Raw genomic sequence first — 23,723 nt, 5'->3', positions numbered from 1 at the left:
ATCTCCTCTATAAAACCGTCCCCATGGACCAAATTACCAGATCAATACATCTACACAAAAATAGACTATAATGCATCTTTCCTCCAAATCTCATGCAAATTAGTTAAAAAAACAAGAGAATGGCGAATTTATTAATTTGATATCATAGCCCGGGCCGAAACGGGTTTACAGTAATTTAGAATCTATCACCCAACCAGTCAGTGGATTTTATTACAATTCTGCATAAGAACCTTACAGAAATTGTATACTAATTTGGCATATACAATTTCGGAAGATTTTAATACAATTATTGTTGTATTGAAATCTTACAGATTTGTATTGTTTTAGTACAATATCGGTATAAAAAGCTTACAGAATTTTATATGCCAAGATTTTATACAATAATTGTCAGAATTGTTTTTTGAGTGTACCTTCTTCTTCTTCTTCTTATTGGCATTACATCCCCACACTGGGACAGAGCCGCCTCGCAGCTTAGTGTTCATTGAGCACTTCCACAGTTATTAACTGCGAGGTTTCTAAGCCAAGTTACCATTTTTGCATTCGTATATCATGAGGCTAACACGATGATACTTTTATGCCCAGGGAAGTCGAGAGAATTTCCAATCCGAAAATTGTCTAGACCGGGCACCGGGAATCGAACCCAGCCACCCTCAGCATGGTCTTGCTTTGTAGCTGCGCGTCTTACCGCACGGCTAAGGAGGGAGGTTGAGTGTACCTACCATATCAATTGAAACATAATTTCAAAGCAATTCATTATTCCATTATAAATAGGTGCTAATTATTTTTTATGCTCCTCCAACTAATCCAGCACCTGGGACACAGCTGCAAGGTGAGCGCACCGGGTGCAGAATAGGATCTTTCTAAATTTCTTCATTCTCATTTTATTTCACCGTGCATTCTTTCCACTTCAATACACACTCTGTTGCACATTTTTCACCTTCCACTTCAGGACCTGGTCCCTGCATGATGATCCCTTTTCTCGTATTTACTCCAAGGAAAGCACATGCCTATCGAAATCGCCCTGTGTATAGATACAGAAGAAAACGCAAGCCATGAAGGAGGATACTAATTCAACAATCGGCGAATCGCGCTCGGCTACATACAGCTGTTGTTACTTCGTGTGTCCCTTCTTCAAAGCCCTCATTTATAGGAGAGAAACATACATTTAATAGAAGTCTATAAAGGACCGATGATGTATCTATTATTCGCGTAGGCGACGATGTACTGAAAGACTATGATTACTAAACAATGATTATGGAAACCAAATGTAGTTATTTGTCAAAGTTATCTTTCAGTAATTTTTATACTATTCATTAGGTAAAACCTTAGAGCGTTGTGGGTCATCCCAATAGAGATGATAAACTAAAGAGGGAGATTGTCGCTGTCGTCACAGGTGAAACATCTTTTGTTTTCGAGGATAGGGCGCTAAATCAACGTGGGAAAAATCAGTTGTATATCTAACATGTTTAGGAACGAAAACAAAGGGATCTACAGCGAGAATCTTCCTCTATGATTTATTACCTCTGTTGTCATCCCCCACCAATATTTCCAGTTTGCAAAAAGACTTTTACTACGTTTGTTGAATCCAGTTGAAATGATTAAAAAATATAGATAATTTATAACACACATAAACGATTCTCCCCTATGCGGTCGTCAAAAGACAAACAGACAACATGCTTTCGATAGCAGTGGAATGAGTAAACTCCTATGCCGTTTCTTGCATCCTGTGTTCATAGCACATAGGTGATAATCGGGTTATGTGAGACAATGATGAAGTTTATAACAAACTTGGACATATGTTTACAATTCAACCACATTCCTCTGCGTTGATTTAACTTCCTGAACATAATGGAAACAATTTCAATTACATCTTGACCCTACACTCCCCTACAATAGCGTGTGCGCGTGTTCCATTTCCTTTCCGCCCAAGTGAACCGAGTCCTTTTACTGTCATGCATGAATGAAGTATAGAATGGTGTGGAGGTACGTACTTTAACCTCCAGCTACCTACCCGTCCCGCATAAGGAAATGGCACCAAAGTTCAGCAGCCTGCCCGTGCACACAAACACACACCGCACCGGTCTCGCTCGGTTGGTTGCCGTGGGTGATCCTTGAATTCGCGCCCGCAGGGATCTCCCTGTTTGTCTATCAGTCGGCCTGGGTCCGTAGCGACGCGAACTTCAAGGTGTTTTGTTCCTCTAGTCCCCTTGTTCCTTCATCAGAACCGTGAGAAAATCGCGATGCCCATTTTCCGGAAAACGGGCAAGAAAGCCAATAGCTACGAAATTTTGAACAACAACGTGGATTACGGCACTCGAAAACTCGATCAAATGCCCATAGCTTACAGTGATCGCGCTAGTCCTTACTGCAATCGGGTGGATTTTAGTGACAAAACAAGGAGAGCGTGTCGTTGCAACAGTGCGGGCACTGCTGGGGCGTTCTTCTATCTATGCGCGTGTAAAGTGATTTTCGTTGGGGATGTGGCGACGGGAAAAAGTTCCCTGGTGAATCGATTTTGTCACGAGATTTTCGACGCGGAGTATCGCAGCACGATTGGACTGGACTTCGAAGTGGAAAAGTTTCACGTTTTAGGGCATCCGTACAGTTTGCAAATGTGAGTTTATGGTTAATGACATAGAAAGTGATCGTCAAGTTAAATACAATATGTAATTAATTTTTAAATTGATAGCTGGGACACAGCAGGCCACGAAAGATTCAAATGCATCAGCCAAGCCTACTATCGCAATGCTAACGTGATCGTGGTGGTGGTCGATCTAACCAGAGCCGAATCGTTGATGAACGCACGAAGATGGCTTGACGATGCCACGAAACTGAATCATCCAGGTGTTCTAAAATTCCTAGTGGGGACGAAAAAGGATTTGCTGGTAAATATTTAAGCGCTGTATGTTTAATTTTGGTACAATAAATCGATCAATTTAAATGCTATGTTACAGGATAGCGAACCATCCTGGCTCCGAGATATGGAAATAGAAGCTGAAGCGATGGCATGTGATCTGCAAGCGGAGTATTGGTCAGTGTCAGCACAAACGGGGGAGAATGTAACTAGGCTTTTCCAACGGCTAACGGCCTTGGCATTTGATTCGGCTGTACAGCGACTAATGGAGCCCAACAACCCCATGGTTCACCCGAGTGGAAACAGTCTTTTAAGTAAGTTCTATATTGAAGTATGAAAGTATAACCACGCAGGTGGTTTCATTCTAGTCGTAGACTTGTATATCGTCATGTGTTAACACTTACGTGCCTGACTTCAATTTTTATAAAAAACAAAATTTTCCAAATTATGGTTCTGTGCGGTCTTGTGTCAAAATTTTGTATTGCGACATTCATAGTTATATAGAAACCGGACGGTCTCATCCTGCCAAAGCGCGGAAAAATAGAAGGAAGTTGGAGATTTCTGATATTCCTTCTAACTTTAACATTGAAAATAATTCATCTCCTATCAAACTGAGCAATCAGTTCGATTATTGAGCAAATCGAATCTACCTCTAGCCCAGGTGATTCAATTCATGCGGAGAAGCAAAGGACTTAACCAATTGTGGTATCTGTTACCGAGTTTTCTGGCTTTAGGAATGAGATTTTGAGCACCCTTCATTTCAGAACAGCAGCGTTTTCCCAGATCGTTTTGACGATCGCAAACGTCTTCTTTAGTATTTGATTGAGAAGCGGCATAAATTTTTCACGTACGACGACAAGCGTCAGTAGTAAGAATTATAGTTGGAGGCGTTAATCAATCAAGCGACGTCTTGATGTCCTTTGCACCAGTTGTCGCACTAGTGGTCCCAATTTGGTTAATCCCATAAGAAAACAACGGGATTTACCAAAAAAGGAACCAAAATTAAAAATAGTGCCACAACTGGTGCATGCGTTCCTATTATGGATTAATCAATTTTGAAGATAATAACAAATTTTTCTGTGGTTTTCACAGCTTAGAGCAGGAAGTAAAACCTTTCGCTTGATATATTGTTTGTACATTGCCTTTTTAAAAATAGTTGTTCTTATGTATGGCGACAATTGGTACACCCACTCTATAGGAAATTATATTCTCTCGAACTCCGGCAAGAAATCCTTCCACAAGTCATGGACAACATTTTCCTCTTGTTGTTTCCCCAGAAAATCCCTTTGAAATTACTTCGCAGGTAAATCCAGAAATTCCTTTGAAAATTCAAAGAAGGTAAAATAAGAAAATTTCTTCGTTGATTCCTTTACGAGTTCTTTATGCAGGAATTATTCAAGAATTACTAAAATACTAAAAGAATTTTCCGAAGAGTTTCTAACGGAGATTTAAATGAAATTTCCAAATGAAATTTCGGAAAGAATTTTTAAAGCAATTTCCAAATGATTCCTAAAAGAATTTCTGAAGTGATTTCCAAAAAAAAATCTTGAAAGAATATCCGAAGGTCTCAAAGAATATCTAATTGAATTTACGGAGAAATGTCCGAAGGGATTCCTGGATGAAGATTTGAAGGAATCACGAAGGATTTCCAATAATTCTTCCATCTTCCTAGAGGGATGTCTCAAGGAATTACTGGAAGAATGTATTTAAGAAATTCTTGAAATAATTGCTAAAACAGTTTCCTAAAAAAGTTCGAAGGAACTCCAGAACCAACTTCCACAGGAATTTCTAAAGCAAAAAAGAAGGGAATTGTTAAGAAAATTTCGAAGAAATCTCTTGAGAAATTTCCGAAGGAATTTTGAAGATGCAAGTGTTTTATGAGGATTTTTAGAAAAGATATCCCTATCGGAATTTTTGAAGGGAATTCCTTAAGAAAATTCCGGAGGATTCTTAAACAAATTTTGGAAGAAATTTTCGAAAGAATTCCTAAAGGATTTTCAGAAGGTGTTTCTAGATTTATTAGCTGAGGATTTTTGAAGAAATTATTTGAGGAATTTAGTAATGAATCACTGGAGAAAATACCGATGGATTACTTAAAGCCTGAAAGATCTTTTGGATGACTAATCGAATTAATTCCTCGGGGTATCTTTTACGAAAAAAATCTGGATTATATTCCGAACGAAGAAATTTCTTTAGAAATTTCTGAAGCAACTCCTGAAGTAAATTTCTAAGGAATTCTTGAGAATATTCGAAGAGGAATGATGATGGATCGACTGCAATTCCGATATTTTTGGGTTTATATTTTGGCATAAAATCTTAATTCCAGATTCAAGACAGGGTTTTGTCCGGATTTCTGAAAGAATTCTTTCAGATGTCCCTGACGGAATTCTTGCGAAAGTATCTGAAGTAAATTCCGAATGAATTCCTGTATTAATCTAGAAGTTTATATAAAAAATTCTAGTAAGTATTTCTTTGAAAATTGCATTGGATTTTTTTTTTCGAGAATGCCTTTAATAGTTCTTTAGAAAATTCTTTCAGAAATTCGTTTCATTTGGAAACTCTTGCCGGAATTTCTCCCAAAATTTCTCCAGAGAATCCTTTAGAAATTCTTTTGGGTACTCCTCCAGGAATAATTCATAAAATCCCCACAGTAGTTTATTTGAATACGGATTTTCCGTAGAACCTACCGAAAGGCCTTTATAAATTTCTTCAGAAATTCTTTTAGTAAAACAATGTAATATTCCTTTCAAAATTCCTGCAGGACCGTCTAAGACGAGTTTAGTACTCTCCATTTAATTTAATCCTTCTTTGTATTTCGAAAGAATATATTGGTGCTTCCCAGAAGAATTTATGTATCTATCTCCGAAGTAATTTCTTGAGAATTTGCCAAAAGAATCCCTGGAAAAAAAATCCCAAGGAATTTCTGGAGAAATCTACAGAGAAATTCAAGTTTCTTTGCAAATTCCTTCAGGAATTTGTTTGGTAATTCCTAAAAGTAATTCCGGCGAATTGCTAAGGGAATTCCTTAAGAAAATTCCGGAGGATTTTCCAAAAGAATTCTTAGACAAACTGTGTGGTCGAAATACGTATCTGCAAAGATATCAAAATAATTGGTGGTATTAAATGAAGAGTACTAAACTCGTCTTAGACGGTTGAATACATTCCACTAAAAAAAGCTTAAAATATTTTTTCCAGCAGGAATTATTCCGGAAAATTTGTTGAAAGAATTCTTCCGGAAAATTATTGAAGAATGAAATAGAAAATTCTAAAGGAGTTTTCGTAGGAGTTTCTAACGGAAATTCGAAAGGATTCTCTAAGTAATTCCCAAAAGAATTTGCAAATGAAATTTCCCAAGGATTCCTAAAAGAATTTCTGAAGGATTTTATAAGAGATTCCCGAAAGAATGCTCAATTTCAAAAGAAGGAATTTCAAAATAAATCTCCGGAGATCTAAAGAAATATTTAGAAGATTGACTAAGAAAAAAATAGAGGAATGACCGAAGAGATTCCTGTAAGAATTTTCGAAAGAATTATTGGAGATCTGGAGAAATTCTTGAGGAAAATTTCGAAGGTATTCTAAGAATTTCTTCCTAAAGTTTCCGAAGGGATTTATTTATTTATTTATTTATTGGGTTGTTGTAACCATAGTTTGTTCAGAGATATGGAACAGCTAGTAGGGAAGAATGCCTTAGTATTCGAGGAAGAATATGCAGCGGAGTTTGTTCAAGTTATGTAGGGCAGTCAATATTTCCTTGTAGTATATCATGCACAAAAAATCGCTGCATTTTCACACGTCTGGCAGATAGGGACTCCAAATTTATGAGTTGATATCGTTCAGAGTATGGAGAAAGGTTGTCTGGGTCATTCCAAGGCAGGATCCTTAACACAAAGCGACAAACTTCTTCTGTACTCGCTCGATGGTTATCATGTGTGCTACATAGTACGGTGACCAAACCGGTGAAGCATATTCTAAGATGCGAACAATACAACGTCTTCAGGGCATAAATATCGGTGAATTCGAAAGCGTGCCGTCGTATGAATCCAAGCACAGAGCATGCTTTGAAAGCCGTGATCGCCACATGCTCGAAATTGCCTAGACCGGCACCGGGATACGAACCCAGCCACCCTCAGCATGGTCTTGCTTTGTAGCCACGCGTCTTACCGCACGGCTAAGGAGGGCCCCAATCCACATGTATCCAAATCCACACGTATCGCATCGATTTGCTTCCCCTTCTTCATCTCACGTGACAATGCTGAAACGTAACACATCAGGTTCGTTGTTGTTGATCGATTCTTCATGAACCCATGTTGAGAATCAGATATAATAGGCGATGCAACAGTGTATAGCAAATTATGTATCAGCTTTTCAAACGCTTTGCTTAGGCAGGATGGAAACACCACGATAGTTAGGCACTTGGTTTGAATTACCGGATTTGTGAATTGGAACAACGGAAACTGTTTTCCATGCCAGCGGAAAGGTTTTTTAACGTAACGACCTATTGAACAACATAGCAATAAGCTTTGCTAGTTCCATGGAGCAGGTTTTGAGAAATGATGGTGGTATATTGTCCGTCCCAGGTCCTTTAGTGGTGTCAAGCTCATCGATGGCTCTCAGTACCTCATCGAAAGAAAACTGAATAATAGGCAAGTCAATGCTGTGTGTGCAGATATGACTGAAGCAATTGTAACGAGGTGTGGGTGACACCTTGCTAAACACACTCTTGAAAAACGTAGCGAAAAGATTAGCAGCTTCTTCATTGGAGACGACCAGATGTACGGGAGACGACCAGATGATTTTCGCTTTTTTACGAAATCCCAAAATCTTGAAGGATTTTCCTTCACATTAGCTTGGATACTAGATAGGTAATCCTCATACGTTGCTAGAAGAGTTGCTTTGTACGTTGATTCCTAATCACGGATAATATTGCTGTCTCTTTCGGAATTCGAGAGGAAGAATTGGCACCGAGCCTTCCTAAGCCTATTGCGAAGACATCGTAACTCAGAGGTCCACCATGGTTGGTTGTATGTCGAATTAGTTTTTCGTCTCTTACGTGGTACGAGGTCGTTGCAAATTGCAAACAGTTTGTCGTAAAATGCTGATAAGGCGTCATCGATTGATCCAAAGTCCTGAAGAGAATCCCATTCAACGCTGGCGAATGCTGTTCTCAGCTCAGTGTAATCACACGTGTTGAAATCGTATCCTGCGCTGCCGTCATTGACATTTCGTACGAAAAAACTGCAGACGCTTGCATCAAAAAGCAAAACGAATGTGTATCAATGGGTAGCAATGATAAGGGTGGTTCGACTAAATCTAAGTACTCTTACAAACTTACAAACGCAAGATCAAGCAGCCTTCCATTCATGTTCAACACATTGTTAATTTGACGTAGGCCGTTGGCAAACATGGTCTCGATGAGAGATTGCTCGTTGTCAGAGGCGATGTTGTACGGAATGTAATCATTCACCTCGTCATCAAACTTCCACCGCAAATTCTAAGTTTTAAAAAGTGTGTCTACAAAATTTTGTACACATACACCCATACACACACACATACATACATACATACACACAAACAGACATTACCTCAATTCGTCGAGCTGAGTCGATTGGTATATAACACTATGGGTCTCCGAGCCTTCTATAAAAAGTTTGTTTTTGGAGCGATCATATAGCCCTTACGTATACTTAGTATACGAGAAAGGCAAAAAACATCGGAAGGACTAAAAGAAAAAAAATGCGTAGGTATTCCTGAAGAAACTTGAGAAGGATTTTCCAAAATAATTTCTGAAGAAATTCCTGAAATAATTAGTTAAAGAATTTCCGAATGACTTTCGATATTTCTTTTAATTCCTTCTTTGAATTTTCGAGAAATCTTCCAATTTATTTTCGGAATTACAATTTAAGTCGAGTCAAGTACGAGACACTGAAGACGACCTTACAGTTTAGGTTGATATACGTATATGTAAATGTAATACGAGGTGTTGGAATTAAATGGAATTGTACTAAACTAGTTTTATGACAGTTACAATTTATGTTTTCAACTTATTTTGGAAATACCTTTCTAAATTTCCTCGAAAATTCCTTCAGAAAATCCTTCGGAATTCCTTATAGGAATTCCTTTAAGAATACCTTTACAAATTCTTCTAGGAATTTCTTCGGAAATTCATTTAGAAATTCCTTCGAAAAATCCTTTAGGTATACTTTTATGAGATCCATTCGATTGTTTTTTTTTTTAATTCCTAGGGAAAACCCGTCAGAAGTTCCTTTAAGAATATCTACGGAAATTGTTTCATGAAAACCTACCAAAATTCTTTAAGGAGAATTCTTTTTATGAGTTTCTTTATGAATTCTTTTGTAAATTGCCTTAAGATTTTCTGCAGGAATTAAATTAGGAAAACCTTCAATTTTTTTCTAAGAAATTGCATCAACAATTATTGAAGGATCTTCTTCTTCTTCTTGTTGGCATTACATTCTCCACTGGGACATTGCCGCCTAGCAGCTTAGTGTTCATTTAGCACTTCCCCAGTTATTAACTGCGAGGTTTCTAAGCCAAGGCACCATTTTTGCTTTCGTATATCATGAGGATAACACGATGATACTTTTATGCCAATGGAAATCGAGACAATTTCTAATCCGAAAATTGTCTAGACCGGCACCGGAGAACGAACCCAGCCACCCCTAAAGAGGACCCCACAATTATTGATTCCAGTAATTCATCAGAAAAGCCCTCCCAAAACTCTAGTAAGAAATTCTTGGACTTCCTTTGAAATTTCGCTTTTAGGAATCCATCGAAAATTATTTAAAAGAGCTCCTTCGAAAATTTCATCTGGAAATTCCATTGATATTTCCGTTAGAAACACATCTGAAAATCCCTTTAGGATATCCTATTTCTTTCTTTCATAAATTTCCGGAAAAAATCTGGATGAATTTACGAAGGCCTTCCCAGAGGATTTTCCGAAGGAATCCCAGGAGGAATGACAAAAGGATAAAGGCGTAATATTCTAAATTATCTCTGAAGGAAATTCCTGAAGTGGAGAGATAAAGAATTTTCAGAAGATATTTTCAAATAAATTCTTGGAAAAAATCAGAATGAATTATCGAATAAATTTCCAAAGTCTAAAAGATTTCCGGATAGATTTAGCAAAGGAATTGCTGAAGGTACCGTTTTGACTCGAATTCCGAACGTTACTCATATTCTGAACATTCGCTTTTAAATGGCCATTTGGCTTTATTCAGTTTATTTCATAAGATCTTTAATTCTCAGAACTGAAAGATTTTTAGTTTTAGGGCGCTAAAACGCCAGTGCTCGTAATATGAGTCATGTTCGGGATTTGAGTCGAAACGGTATTTCTGAAGGAAATTTACAGGAATTTACGATGGAATTTCCAATAAAATTACCGGAGAAATATCTATTTGAATTTCCAAAGAAATTTCTAGATTTCTTAAGAAAAATCTTTCTAAAATTAATCAAAATTCTAGGAAAATATTTTTTTTTAGAAAAATATGTGCAGATATAATTACTTATCATAAGACGAATTTGTACCGTCGCATTTATGTCTGGAAATGGGATACTACAAACTCGTCTAATGACAAGTGAAGACGTTCCACTAAAAGCTCAAAAAATATTCTTATCAGATATAATTAAATTACAGTGAAATATTCGGTAAGGTGTGTCACGTGCCCCTGCTCAACTCCACCAGTGATTACGGACGCCTGTCCGGTGAGAGAAGATTCCAATTAATTTTAATGTGCCAATTGTGGGGAAAATCACAAATCTAATTTCTGGGAATGCGCTTCACCCAAAAAGTCGCTTGCAGACGCATTAATTTGTTGCTTACCGAAAGCAATCACGAGTTCCGAAATTACTCAAAAAGGTTCATCACTTGCTACACTCACAAGTCTCCCGTCTGATGTTTTATCTCTCCAGCGCTATTTGGTGGGGCTAGGTACCGAGTATAGTGCGCCTCCTTTGAATTGGACGCACTAATAAACCTCATTTAGGTACTCCTTTCTTTATAAGAATGGGCCTGGGACAAAACGCCCAAATGGTGGTGCAAAATGACTGACATATTCAATATGGTGTTGTGACCATTGTGACGTATTATGTCTAAAAAAATATCAATGCAGCAAAGTCACAGAGACGTTGTTATTATATACGCGGAGAGAATAAAAGCAATTCTGGCTTCACGGCCAGCAGACAAAAAAATCCTGTGCGATTGGCAACTAACTATATATCCTGCCTTCTTAAGCATCATTGTCATACCTATATTCAACAACAAATAAGATTGGATACACTTCACATACAATATATAAGCTTGCTATGAGAACTCTGAAAACAGCTTAATTTACTAATTTACTTAAATAACTAAGGTCCTTCGTAGCTTAGTTGGTTAAAGCACCAGTCTAGCGTACTGTAGGGTCATTGGTTCGAGTCCCATCGAAGGGAAAGTGGTTACCTCCAATACATTTTTCAAATCAATATCTTCCACATAACGTACATATTCACATATGAGTTTTCATAACATTGTAAATTAACGTCCAAGTCGGGTGGTTTAATCCCCGGAAATAGGCAATTACCTTTGATTGAACTGAACTTGAGTTGCGTGCTCTTGCCTACGCAATGCGGTCGGGTCTGAGCTTGACGACCGACTGGCAAATAGCTTACACAACCTCACTTGATCAGTACCGTTGCTGATGAAGAATGTGTATAGCCGCCAGACATTCTAAATACTCACGCTCCTCTAATGTGGACGTGTACAATACACATGTGGAAGTATTGGCTTGATAAATGGATTGCGAGTGATTTGACTATGCGTCCAATTTGGGAATCTCGAGCTCGTTCAGTAGCCGCTAGGTTGCGAAGGCCGACGGAGGTCCTTCGTAGCTTAGTTGGTTAAAGCACCAGTCTAGCGTACTGTAGGGTCATGGGTTCGAGTCCCATCGAAGGGAAAGTGGTTACCTCCAATACATTTTTCAAATCAATATCTTCCACATAACGTACATATTCACATATGAGTTTTCATAACATTGTAAATTAAATAACTTTTTAAACTTTTCCATAATTTCTATAATATTGATTACAATATTTATCTATCATTCAGTACCGATTGGTAATGTTTGTTTACTATGCTCATTTGGTACCATTTTCGGCTACACCCTTCGCGGGTCTCTATCTATAAACAGCGTCTCTGCTTCGTCCAAGAAGTTCGTTTATGTAACCGATAATTTTTCAGCGAATCAAAATAAAATTTCTTTCAAACAAATAATAATATCTAACTCCTTGTATTTTTAATTATTTTTTATTTATTCTCTACTTCTCTACAATTACAGATCTCTATTTCCTGAAAAAAGATGAAAAAGATAAAAAGTTAAAAAATTACTCGTTTTGTAAAATAAATTAATCTGTTGATCAAAGCTAGCGTGGATTTTATTTCAACAATAAACAACACCAAAAAACAATCCGAAAAGCTTCAACACCATCTTTTAATTATGGCCGAATTTACCAAAGATAACCGTTTCTCAACTCACGCTGCCTCGACGGTTTCATTTCAATTGGAACCTTCCGTGTGCACCATTGAAGAACAGAAAAATGTAGTCAAAAAATCCGTTTCTTTCCTGGACGAGCACGCAAAGCCCACCGACCATATCAGCCCGTTTACTTTGGCTCTGAGAGAATTGCTCAGCTGTCGCGAGCAACAGGAAGTAAGAATAGCCCACACTAACATCAGCACCGTTGAACGACTACCTGTTCCAATTCGGAACAGGTTGCGTTCCACGCACTGCACGGTGCCTGTAACAACAGTTGGTCACCGTTTCGCACCCCCTTTTTTTAAAATGCACTTTCGCGCCTATTCCTGTGCAGGTTGTCATCGATGAAATCGATTATACACCTCGAAGCTTTGCGCCGCCGCGGTACGAGCAGGACAATTGGGATCAGTTGCAGGCACGGTGGTGTCCTGGTGATGATGTTCAGCAAACCGAACCTGCCAAACCATCCGTCGATGTTGCGAAGGTTTGTTCGATTTTGAGCTTGGACTGGACAGACGACGACGAGTCGATCAAGAAATCGAAGTCCGTTTCGGAGCTGGATCTGAAGATGGAGGAAGCTGCTCAGGTAGGTGAAAAAATTGATTAAGAATTTTGCAGTGGTCGCGTAATTTTTTGTTATAATTTTATAACATAACTCGAAAGAGCATTTCAATCCGAAAAATAGGTTCATATAGAATGGATTTATTATTAAAAATTTTCGACAATAGAACAGTCGACTAATTATCATATTTACAACATTTTCAACGGTTCTACACATCATGTTGGACTGCAGTAAAAACGAGTGTAGCATCGCTGACTATTTGCACATCGCTATTGGAGACAACATTGAACAACTCAAAAAACATAAGAATTTCTTAAAAGACTGGTATCTATTGTAAAGTTTAATGTATATTCGTAATTCAGATAAAATTTAACTCTTCTTCTCTCTCTCTTCTTCAATGGCATTACTTCCCCCACTAGAACATTGCCGCCCCGCAGCTTAGTGTTCATTAAGCACTTCCACATTTATTATTATGGGGGCCTCCTTAGCCGTGCGGTAAGACGCGCGGCTACAAAGCAAGACCATGCTGAGGGTGGCTGGGTTCGATTCCCGGTGCCGGTCTAGGCAATTTTCGGATTGGAAATTGTCTCGACTTCCCTGGGCATAAAAGTATCATCGTGTTATCCTCATGATATACGAATGCAAAAATGGTAACTTGGCTTAGAAACCTCGCAGTTAATAACTGTGGAAGTGCTTAGTGAACACTAAGCTGCAAGGCGGCAATGTCCCAGTGGGGGATGTAATGCCAACGAAGAAGAAGAAGAAGATATTTATTAACTGCAAGATTTCTGAGCCAAGTTACCATTTTGCTTTCGTATATGGGCAAGTATGGGCCCTCCTTAGCCGTGCGGTAAGACGTGCGGCTACAAAGCAAGACCATGCTGAGGGTGGCTGGGTTTGATTCCCGGTGCCGGTCTAGATAATTTTCGGATTAGAAATTGTCTCAACTTCCCTGGGCATAAAAGTATCATCGTGTTAGCCTCATGATATACGAATGCAAGAATGGTTTAGCAACCTCACAGTTAATAACTGTGGAAGTTATTAATGAACATGTTCTAGTGGGGATGTAATGCCATTGAAGAAGAGAGAAGAAAGAAAAATAAATTTTATCTGAAGTGTGGGGGTGTAATGCCAATAAGAAGAAGAAGAAATACCATGTGGCTAACACGATGATTCATGCCCAGGGAAGTCGAGACAATTTTCAATCCGAAAATTTCCTATACCGGCATCGGGAATCGAACCCAGCCACCCTCAGCATGGTCTTTCTTTGCAACCGAGCATCTTATCGCACGGCTAAGGAGGGCCCACATTTGCCCACATAATAAAATTTACCAGAATGACCAATGTTCGGTTAAAAGGTCAAAAATCAAATAAATAAATTAATAAATATTTTCTTCCTTGTTCCTTCTTTCTTCTGCTATTTTCTCCATTCCTTCTTTCTCGTTTCTTCTTCCTCCTTCTTGTTCCTTGTTCATTAATCGTTAAATCTTCTTTCTAATTTCTTCTTGTTTTCTTGTTCCTTTTTTCTTTCTTCTTTCTTTTCTTTATTCTTTATTATTTCTACCTAGAGGTGTGCGCCGGTCCGATATTCTGCGGCGGCGGCGTTGGTCAGAATTTTGGTCGGCGGCGGCGTTTTCGGCGTCACGCCGTAAGCCATTTTATCCGGCGGCGGCGGCGGCGTGAATCGGCGTGGCGATTTTTTTATTACGTTTCTTTGATTTTTTTTTGCTTTTTTCCTGAAGAAGTTAAATATTTTTTTCGAAATTTCCACAGTAAATTCTTCATAATTGTAAAAGAGTGCGGCTAGTAGAATGGGTTTGTTAACGGTGTGTCAGTTTAGAATAATTAAGACGGCTATCGTTAAAACAGAAAATTCTTCAGAATATCCGCGGGAGATTTTATGGAGTTTGCAAAAGAAATTCTCTGAAATTTTCACTAGAATTTCGCCGAAATTTCAACGGAAAATTCTTTAGAATTCCCGCTGAAGGTTGTTCAAAATTTAGATGAAATCTTTAGATTTCAACGGAAAATTTCCCCGTATTTTTAAGGAATTTCTTTGAATTTTTAAGAGAAATTCTTTGTACAGCAGACGTTCGATAACTGCAAGTCAATGACCTGTAAGGCTTTTTACCTGCACTTCGATAGTTGTATAAGTTTTTCAGTTATCGGACCGTCATATGGCCAAATGTCAATTACTGATCGGATAATATGATCAAAAATGTTCGTTTGGCCAAATGACAATTACGGCGAAATGGCCTTATTGTCAAAAGATCATTGAACGAAATTTCGTAATCTCTAAAAATACATCTTTCATCGTTTATACTGCATGAGAGCGGTCCTATGTTTATGTTTTGGAATAAATTGTTCTATCCAAAATCGAGTCCAAAATATCCTGTTTAGAATCAGATAAGTTGATTTGGTAGAAAGAGCCATTTGGCCCAAAAATGTACTTTCTGCAGAACAACCCTTTCGGCCAAACGGCGTTTTTTTGCTAAATGATCTATTTGACCAAACGACTTCTTAGCAAAATGATCAATTCAGCCGGACGACCCTTTACGCAGATAATGACATTTGGCCGAAATGATTGTTTTGCAGAAAGGACGTTTTGGGCCAAATTGCTCTTTCTGCTAAATGGTTATTCTTACCAAATTGCATTTTTGGTCAAATGATCTATTCGGTCAAACGACTTTTTCGGCCGAAAGGCATTTTCAGTCAAATGACCTGTTAGAGCAAACAACTTTTTCGGCCAAATTTACCAGTTCGCCAAAATATTCCTTTTAGCTGTATGTTGGTTTTGGCCAAACTACATTTTCAGTCGAACAATTTTTCAGCCTGATAACAGTTTCAGATAACGTTCAGTTCAGCTCGGTTAAATGGAATTTGGCTAGATAACTTTTTGCTTAAAGACCAGTACTGCCCTTATTCGCATAAGCGTCCCATATCAGTTTTCTTCAACTTGAGTAATATGCCGTTGAATTTTTCAAACTTGTTTTACATGGAGAAATACAAAAAATTCTAAAAAAATAATAAAACCTGCAATCTTTTTGAAAATTTGGCATAATATTCTTCATCTGTATACATCGCTTTGGAACTATTAAATGGACCATATTTATATTTATTTTTTGTGCAAAAGTGTATCAAAATCTGGAATATGACTGTTGTGCGAATAAATAGCAAGATGGGACAACATAAGTGGATTTTGATTTTCAAATTACTAGAACAAAGCCAATTATTTTATTAGTTTTTCTTAAAGATGAGGGCATTTTAAGTCTATTTCTGGAAGAAAATCAAAATCGTCAAAAATCGACATGAGACTCTTATGCGAACCGCGGCAGAGTATCGACTTAAAAAGAAGAAAGGTTTCAGAATTTTGTTTAATTGTCATTTGATGAAAAATCATTGGCCAAGTGGCCACTTTTGACCATATTATCCATTCAGTAATTTACATCTGATCGTATGCCTAATAACATTTTCGGCCAAATGAACAAAAGAAATTGTCGCCTAATCACTTCTGTGGCCAAACAACTTGTTACGGCAAACGGCTTTTTCGGAAAAATTACCAGTTTGGCCGTCTCATGCTTTGTGCCAGTCAAATTTCCCAAAAATTTCTTATGTACAATGCAAAGCATTTCCTGTAGAAATCCAAATAAAATCCTTAAAAATTTCAAGAAAACGGTCCAGGGAGTCTCCCGCGTATATTCCGAAGATTTTTTTTGTCTTAACCTTGGCTATATACTAGTCGTTTTAATTAATCTAGTTTGAAAAAGTCAACATTAAAGCATCCCTTTTTCCAGTTACAAGCCCGTAGAATTATGGAGGATTTATTGTATAAATTTTGAAGAGTACTCAACAGAAACTCATCAGGAACTTTCCGCGGATTTTCCTGTAGAAATTTGAAACAACTTCCCGTGAATATTCTGATGAAATTCTGATGTAAAATCCAAAGATTTTTTTGCTGAAATTCCAAACAATTTTACGTGGGAAATCCAAAGAGCTCCACTTGGTGAATCCAAAGAATTCTCGAAACTTCAAAGTCGCTTCCGTGAAAAATCTGAGAATAATTTTTAAATGAATATTCTGGAAAAAAAAAGTAATTTCTGTGGAAGTTGAACAGAATTTTCCGCCGTCTAAGACGAGTTTAGTACTTTCCATTTAATTCCACTACAATTTGTTATCTGAGTTGACGCGATTATTTTTTCCTCCACTTTGCTCCCGTCATTTTTTCGGATGTTGAATGGTTTCCGTATTACAAATGGTTGAAATGTGAATGCTAAAGGTGAAGTGCACGTTAGTGGATCTAGTAATTTATTCATGCAATAGTGAGATTCGTGCTTGGATTCGTGTAGAGTAGTAAGAGTAGTAAGACCGAAGTGATCCTGATACACGAAGTTCGAGTGTAGGAAACTATAAAGATAAGTTTTTCCTTTTTCCCTCTTACTTTCGACAGCGAACATTAAACAAATCGCTTGATTGCATTATTGTTTTGCTTAATTTTTAATACCTACACCTGTGCTCAGAGTAAGGGTTCCTCAAAACACGGGTGGCGTAACTGCTGCTGTCGCTGAACGATTGTCGATGCGACACTTACGTTTCCATATCAACGGCGACAGAGTCGCCTCGCCATCGTGTATTTAGCGGCGAGGACTGTCTTTGGTACGGGGTAGCCATGTTTGATATGCTATGATTTGCTCCCCAATGACCGATTGAGTTGAGGTTTGAGATCGAAACGTATCGGATGTGAACTGCAGATATGTTAAAAGTGTCTTTTTTTTCTAACGAGTGGCCTCTGAGTCTGATTGTTTGGATTATGACATACTGGCCAATCCAAATGTCATGTCCTACTATTCGTATTATTTATATAACACGCAACTACATAATGTGGCTCAGCACCTACATACAACTGATAAAATTTCAATTTATTGTTTTCCAGATATTTTCAAAACAGAAACTTCTACTATTTTGAACAGTTTGACCAGGTGTGTGATTTTTTGGCAGGTGGATCGAGGGGTTTAATACTTGGTGTATGTGTGTTTGTCGGGGAGCAGGTTTGTGGCTTGTCAGAGTTGGATATTTTATATGGGAGTCGGTCTCTGCTGCTATTCTTCTGAACACAGGTATACCTGTAACTTGTTTGAAGCTTATCGTTTACTCATATAGGGTAACCACAGCTTCTATCGGCACCATGAACATTTTATTGTCATATCTACACAAATAAGTTTTTTTTTAACATTTTAAATTATAATTTGTTTATTCTAGAATTTACGGAACTGATTCGAACCGACCTCATATGCAGTTACTTATTTGAAAGGATATGACGGATCGTATAAGCCTGTTGACAACATCTGTCGCTAAAAACAAAAGATAAAAATATCGGTCGCTTCTTTTAATACATTCCTAATATTTTGATTTCTTTTTTTCGTGTATATTCCATTTATTTAAAAAAAATGTTTTCTGGTTTTCTATCGACAAAGCAGGAATATTTCGTTCATCTATCAAATCCATCCTGTGACAACTGTGGAGATGCAGAGGTGATCTCGGTCTTTAGTAACAACAGATGTCACACCAACTATTCCTTCCTATCCCAGATGACCGTAAGGACGTGGCCGGCGCCGTTATTGATCCATTGATCCATACTGAGTTCTCGACCTGTGCACATTGAGGTTGGAGAGCTAATCCCGATACCCCAACTGTTGGTTCCCTGTGCAATTTCGATTGCTCTGATCAATCACGGAGTAGCAACTACGAATTGTGCGGTCATCAAGCACAGGCTCAAGCTCAATTCGACTAAAAATTGTTATCTTTGCAGATACGTATTTCGTCGAGTCGAGACAAGTACGAGACACTGAAGATGACCTCACAGTTGAGGTCGAAAAACGTATCTGCAAAGATAACAAAACGTAGTGGAATTAAATGGAAAGTATAAAACTCGTCTTAGACAGAAAAGAGCTTAAAATATTTTTCTGAGATTTTTCCGGCGATATTTAAAAAAAAATCTTTCAGCCGAACGACACTATCGGCCCAATGTCTATTTCGGCCAAATAGCGCTTTCTGCCAAAGGACCATTTCGACCAAACGACCAATTCTTTGCATTTCAACGGGAAATTCTTCGCAATTTCCACACGAAGTTTTCAAGAAAATCACTGGTAGTTTCGCGAAAAATTCTCTGGAGTTTCAATGTGATGTTGTAGGGATCAATCAGGAAAATCCTACGTAAATTCCACTGAATCTTCAGAATTTCCACTGAAAATTCTGCGGACTTCTTCAAATTTGAATCGGCGTAGAGAATTATAGATCAGCGGCGTGACAAATTTTAAACGGCGGCGCGCCGATGCAAAAATGTCGGCGGCGGCGGCATGCCAAAAACTGTCGGCTGCGGCGCACACCTCTATTTCTACCTTCTACCTTTTGGTTTCTTTCTCTCTTGTTCTTTCTTCATTTTCCATCTTGCTTTTTCCTTCTTCCGCCTTCCATCTACCTTCTTCATTATTTTATCCTTCTTCCATGTTCTTTCTTCTTTCTTCCGTTTTCTCTCTCTGTTAACTTTCGTCTTCTATCTTCCTTCTTCCTATTCAACTGCTTATTCTTACTTCTTCTTTAATTAATTGCATATTATTCGGCAGCTCGGCCGTACGAAAATCATTTTTTTGGGTCAATATCTTGACTGTGTATATGCACAGCACATGTTTCGAAATGGACAAATTGATACGAAATTTACCAAAAAGAATCCACGTATCTTGGAGGGACTCGAACCCTCAACCTGCTACTCTCTAGATAGGCTAATTCTTGATGTGATGCGGCTTTATGCTTACCGTACCTACAAATGAATGGGTAGGAGGGTCAATAAAAACCCAACCGCTAACGGAGCCTGGGAAGCGGGTTCGTGACATTAGGCATAAGGACGTTAGGCATAAGTACGTTAGGCATAATGGACGTTAGGCATAAAATAACCCAAAGAACAGCAATTTGAATCAACAATTTGACGCTACAATACACGGTTCGAGGCCGCATCTCTGCATCCTCGGATACGCCCCACGCTCGCCAAGTCGTTTTGCACATGGTCTGCCCATCTCGCTCGCTGCGCTCCACGGCGTCTCGTACCTGCCGGATCGGAAGCGATCACCATCTTTGCAGGGTTGCTGTCCGGCATTCTTGCATATGTCCTGCCCATCGTATCCTTCCGGTTTTAGCTACCTTCAGGATACTGGGTTCGCCGTAGAGTTGGGCGAGCTCGTGGTTCATTTTTCGCCGCCACACACCGTCTTCTTGCACCCCGCCAAAGATGGTCCTAGGCACCCGTCTCTCGAATACTCCGAGTGCTTGCAAGTCCTCCTCGAGCATTGTCCATGTTTCATGTCCGTAGAGGACGACCGGTCTTATTAGCGTCTTGTACATGACACATTTGGTGCGGTGGCGAATCTTTTTTGACCGCAGTTTCTTCTGGAGCCCGTAGTAGGCCCGACTTCCACAGATGATGCGCCTTCGTATTTCACGACTAACATTGTTATCAGCCGTTAGCAAGGATTCGAGGTAGACGAATTCCTCGACCACCTCGAAGGTATCCCCGTCTATCGTAACACTGCTTCCCAGGCGGGCCCTGTCGCGCTCGGTTCCGCCCACAAGCATGTACTTTGTCTTTGACGCATTCACCACCAGTCCAACTTTTGTTGCTTCACGTTTCAGGCGGGTGTACAGTTCTGCCACCTTTGCAAATGTTCGTCCGACAATGTCCATGTCATCCGCGAAACAAATAAATTGACTGGATCTGTTGAAAATCGTGCGCCGGCTGTTACACCCGGCTCTCCGCATGAAACTTCTAGCGCAATGTTGAACAACAGACACAGAAGTCCATCACCTTGTCTTAGTCCCCGGCGCGATTCGAACGAACTGGAGTGTTCGCCCGAAATCTTCACACAGTTTTGCACACCATCCACCGTTGCTTTGATCAGTCTGGTAAGCTTCCCAGGGAAGCTGTTCTCGTCCATAATTTTCCATAGCTCTACGCGGTCTATACTGTCGTATGCCGCCTTGAAATCAATGAACAGATGATGCGTTGGGACCTGGTATTCACGGCATTTTTGAAGGATTTGCCGTACAGTAAAGATCTGGTCCGTTGTCGAGCGGCCGTCAACGAAGCCGGCTTGATAACTTCCCACGAACTCATTCACTAATGGTGACAGACGACGGAAAATGATCTGGGATATCACTTTGTAGGCGGCATTAAGGATGGTGATCGGTGATGTTGAAAACCGGAATAACGGACTAGCGAAGTTGGATTTTTCTCGCAATCTGTACGTTAAACCTAACTTCGCTAGTGGCGCGCTGGTCTAATTAGGGCTTAATTAGACTAGCGTACTACTAGCAAAGTAAGGTTTAACGTTGCGAGTTTAACGTTAATTGCGAGAAAAATCCAACTTCGATAGTCCCCCATTTCGGTTTTCAACTTGACTAGCGATATAAAACACGAGCAGACGCGAACTGAGCACTCAATTAGTTATTGCCGATTCATTCCCTAAAGTTCAAGCGTTTAAATATAGTCTTCGCATCATTCCAGGCACCGGACAAGGTCGAAGCCTTCGACCTAGATCAGGAGCCGGACTTTAGCGGAGTGATCGACCGCCGCAGCCCCTCGCTGGAAAAAGATGCCAAAACGTACCACGTCAAGATTCTGCTCACAGAAAGCGATGACATCGTGCTGTACGAAGCGGCAAGTCACACAGTGGCGCGGGACTCCGATGAGGCAGCTGCCGTGCTAGAGCAGAACGCCTACTACGACAATAAGAAGAAAAACCGACGCACGGCGATGGCCGCAGCGGAAGCGCAGACACCCGAAATGCTGCTGAAGTCACGCGGCGTCAATACGGAGCGGATCATGAAGCAGGAGGTTGCATCGTTCGTGTCGAACTACGACATGTACGACACGTACAACGATTTGGAACGGCACACCAAGGAGATCGATCTAGCGGAGGCATCGTCCAAGATAGAAATTACAACCTACTCCCGAGAGGGAATGGAAGACATCGACGATATGTTAAACAGAAGCGAAAACTTCCATCTGTCGTCAATGATATTACAGCGCTTGTTGGCAGGAAATGTCTACCGAGAGAAACAAAAACGATTCCGAAACATGTACTTGCCGGATCCATTGGATGTAAATGCAAAATATCTATATCGTTTGGAAACGCTTTGGACCTATAAGACGGTAGAGACCACGAGAAAAGCGGTGGCCAGTGCAAGTTGGTGTCCTGCTAATGGTGATATAGTAGCGATCGCCTACGGAATCTACCGGTTCACCAAGTTCGACGATCGTAGCAGCGGTTACGTGTGCGTTTGGAGCATCAAAAACCCGGTCAATCCGGAAAGGCGTTATCAATTCTCGGTGCCGGTAACATCGGTATCATTTTCTAAGAAGACACCGCAGCTGCTGGCAATTGGTTTGTACGATGGATCGGTTCAGATCTGGGACATCATGGACAACTCGCAAAGACCAGTCGGTGTGTCGGAGAGAAAGTCGTCACCTGGTTTCGAACCGATTTGGGATATCGAGTGGATTGAGTCAGACGATGATAAAGATGAGATACTGACAGCTTCGCAAGACGGCACCATCATGAAGTACACGCTGAACATTGGGCATTACCTACTCGGGTACACACAGTTGAGGCTGGATCGTGTTGAATGCGAAACAGAGGGCATCAAGGTGGAGACAAAGAAGGATGGTATTGAAGCGGACCGTCATCCTCAGGCATTAAGTTTGAAGATTCACCCGACTCATAAAGATATTTATTTCATCGGTACGGACGAAGGCTGCGTTCACAGATGTTCAATTAATTATTCGTATCAGCATTCGGGGGTGACTCGCATGCACAGCGGAGGGGTTTACTGCATCGAATATTCTCCGTGGAGCCCAAAAGTCTTTCTGACATGCGGCGGTGATTGGTGCATTCGAGTTTGGATAGAAGAAATCAATGAACCCATCCTAACCCTATCAACTGGTTTCGGTCCCATCCAGGCGGCACACTGGTCGCCAGTTAATTCCACAATCATCGTAAGCGTGACTCAGGACTCAGTACAGCTGTGGGATCTGAAAAGGCGCATGCTAAAGCCGGCTTCCTTTACGACGTTCGGAGATTCGACCACCGCACTGACGGTAGTTAAATTTACAAATTGCGGTCGAAGTGTTCTGGTCGGGGACAGCGAGGGGCGCACGTACATTTGCGCCCTGGAGGATATGCCCTTCCCGCCACACTTTCAGTACAAGGAGCTGCAGTCGGCTTTGTACAAGAGTCTGGTTTGTAAACCTGAGCTGCTAAAATTAGTGAAACGTTGCGGATATTTGGGTTACTGATGTTAATTTTGATTGATTGCCGTTTAATGTGTTTTGGATAATTTGTGTCATTTTGTTCATAAATATACTTTTCTTATCCAGCCGGTACAAGTGTGGATTATAAATAATTTGCTTGGAGTTCTATTGATCGAATTTAATACATGGTTTCAAACAAATAAAAAAGTAGAATTCACTCATAAACTCGCCTATTTTACATCTGAAAGCATACCATGCTGGGCCGCCATCAGTGTTCTAGTGAGGACTCGCGACTCACGATATTTCAAATCATGTCAGGTCTTTAAGAAGTGCGCATCATAAATACATGGCATAGATGCGCACTATAGTCGCGATGCAGTTGCGACATCCGGAAATGTGAGCAAATGCGATTGTCGCGAGAGCTCAGTTAGGTTTTCAACTGGATCTACAATATTAATTCTCAACCGATCTTAGCGCAATAAG

The 23,723-nt window shown here is 39.8% G+C and overlaps 2 protein-coding genes across 2 annotated transcripts; both read left to right on the top strand.

Annotated features, from left to right (window-relative positions):
* Positions 1-2,033: 2,033 nt before the first annotated feature.
* Positions 2,034-12,335, top strand: LOC134214439 (ras-related protein Rab-36). Its single transcript, XM_062693812.1, has 4 exons — positions 2,034-2,614; positions 2,690-2,885; positions 2,955-3,168; positions 12,184-12,335. The coding sequence occupies exons 1-4, from the start codon at positions 2,241-2,243 to the stop codon at positions 12,252-12,254; spliced, it is 855 nt and encodes a 284-aa protein (XP_062549796.1). The 5' UTR covers positions 2,034-2,240; the 3' UTR covers positions 12,255-12,335.
* A 7-nt stretch (positions 12,336-12,342) lies between these two features.
* On the top strand, positions 12,343-23,465 carry LOC134214438 (dynein axonemal intermediate chain 4). Its single transcript, XM_062693811.1, has 3 exons — positions 12,343-12,555; positions 12,716-12,967; positions 21,495-23,465. Exons 1-3 carry the CDS (start codon positions 12,343-12,345, stop codon positions 23,283-23,285), a joined length of 2,256 nt encoding a protein of 751 aa, XP_062549795.1. The 3' UTR covers positions 23,286-23,465.
* The last annotated feature ends 258 nt before the right edge of the window (positions 23,466-23,723 follow it).

The sequence above is a fragment of the Armigeres subalbatus genome, chromosome 2 (genome assembly GCF_024139115.2).
Source record: "Armigeres subalbatus isolate Guangzhou_Male chromosome 2, GZ_Asu_2, whole genome shotgun sequence".
Classification (NCBI taxonomy): Eukaryota; Metazoa; Arthropoda; class Insecta; order Diptera; family Culicidae; genus Armigeres; species Armigeres subalbatus.
This window is presented reverse-complemented; position numbering and strand designations above follow the sequence as displayed.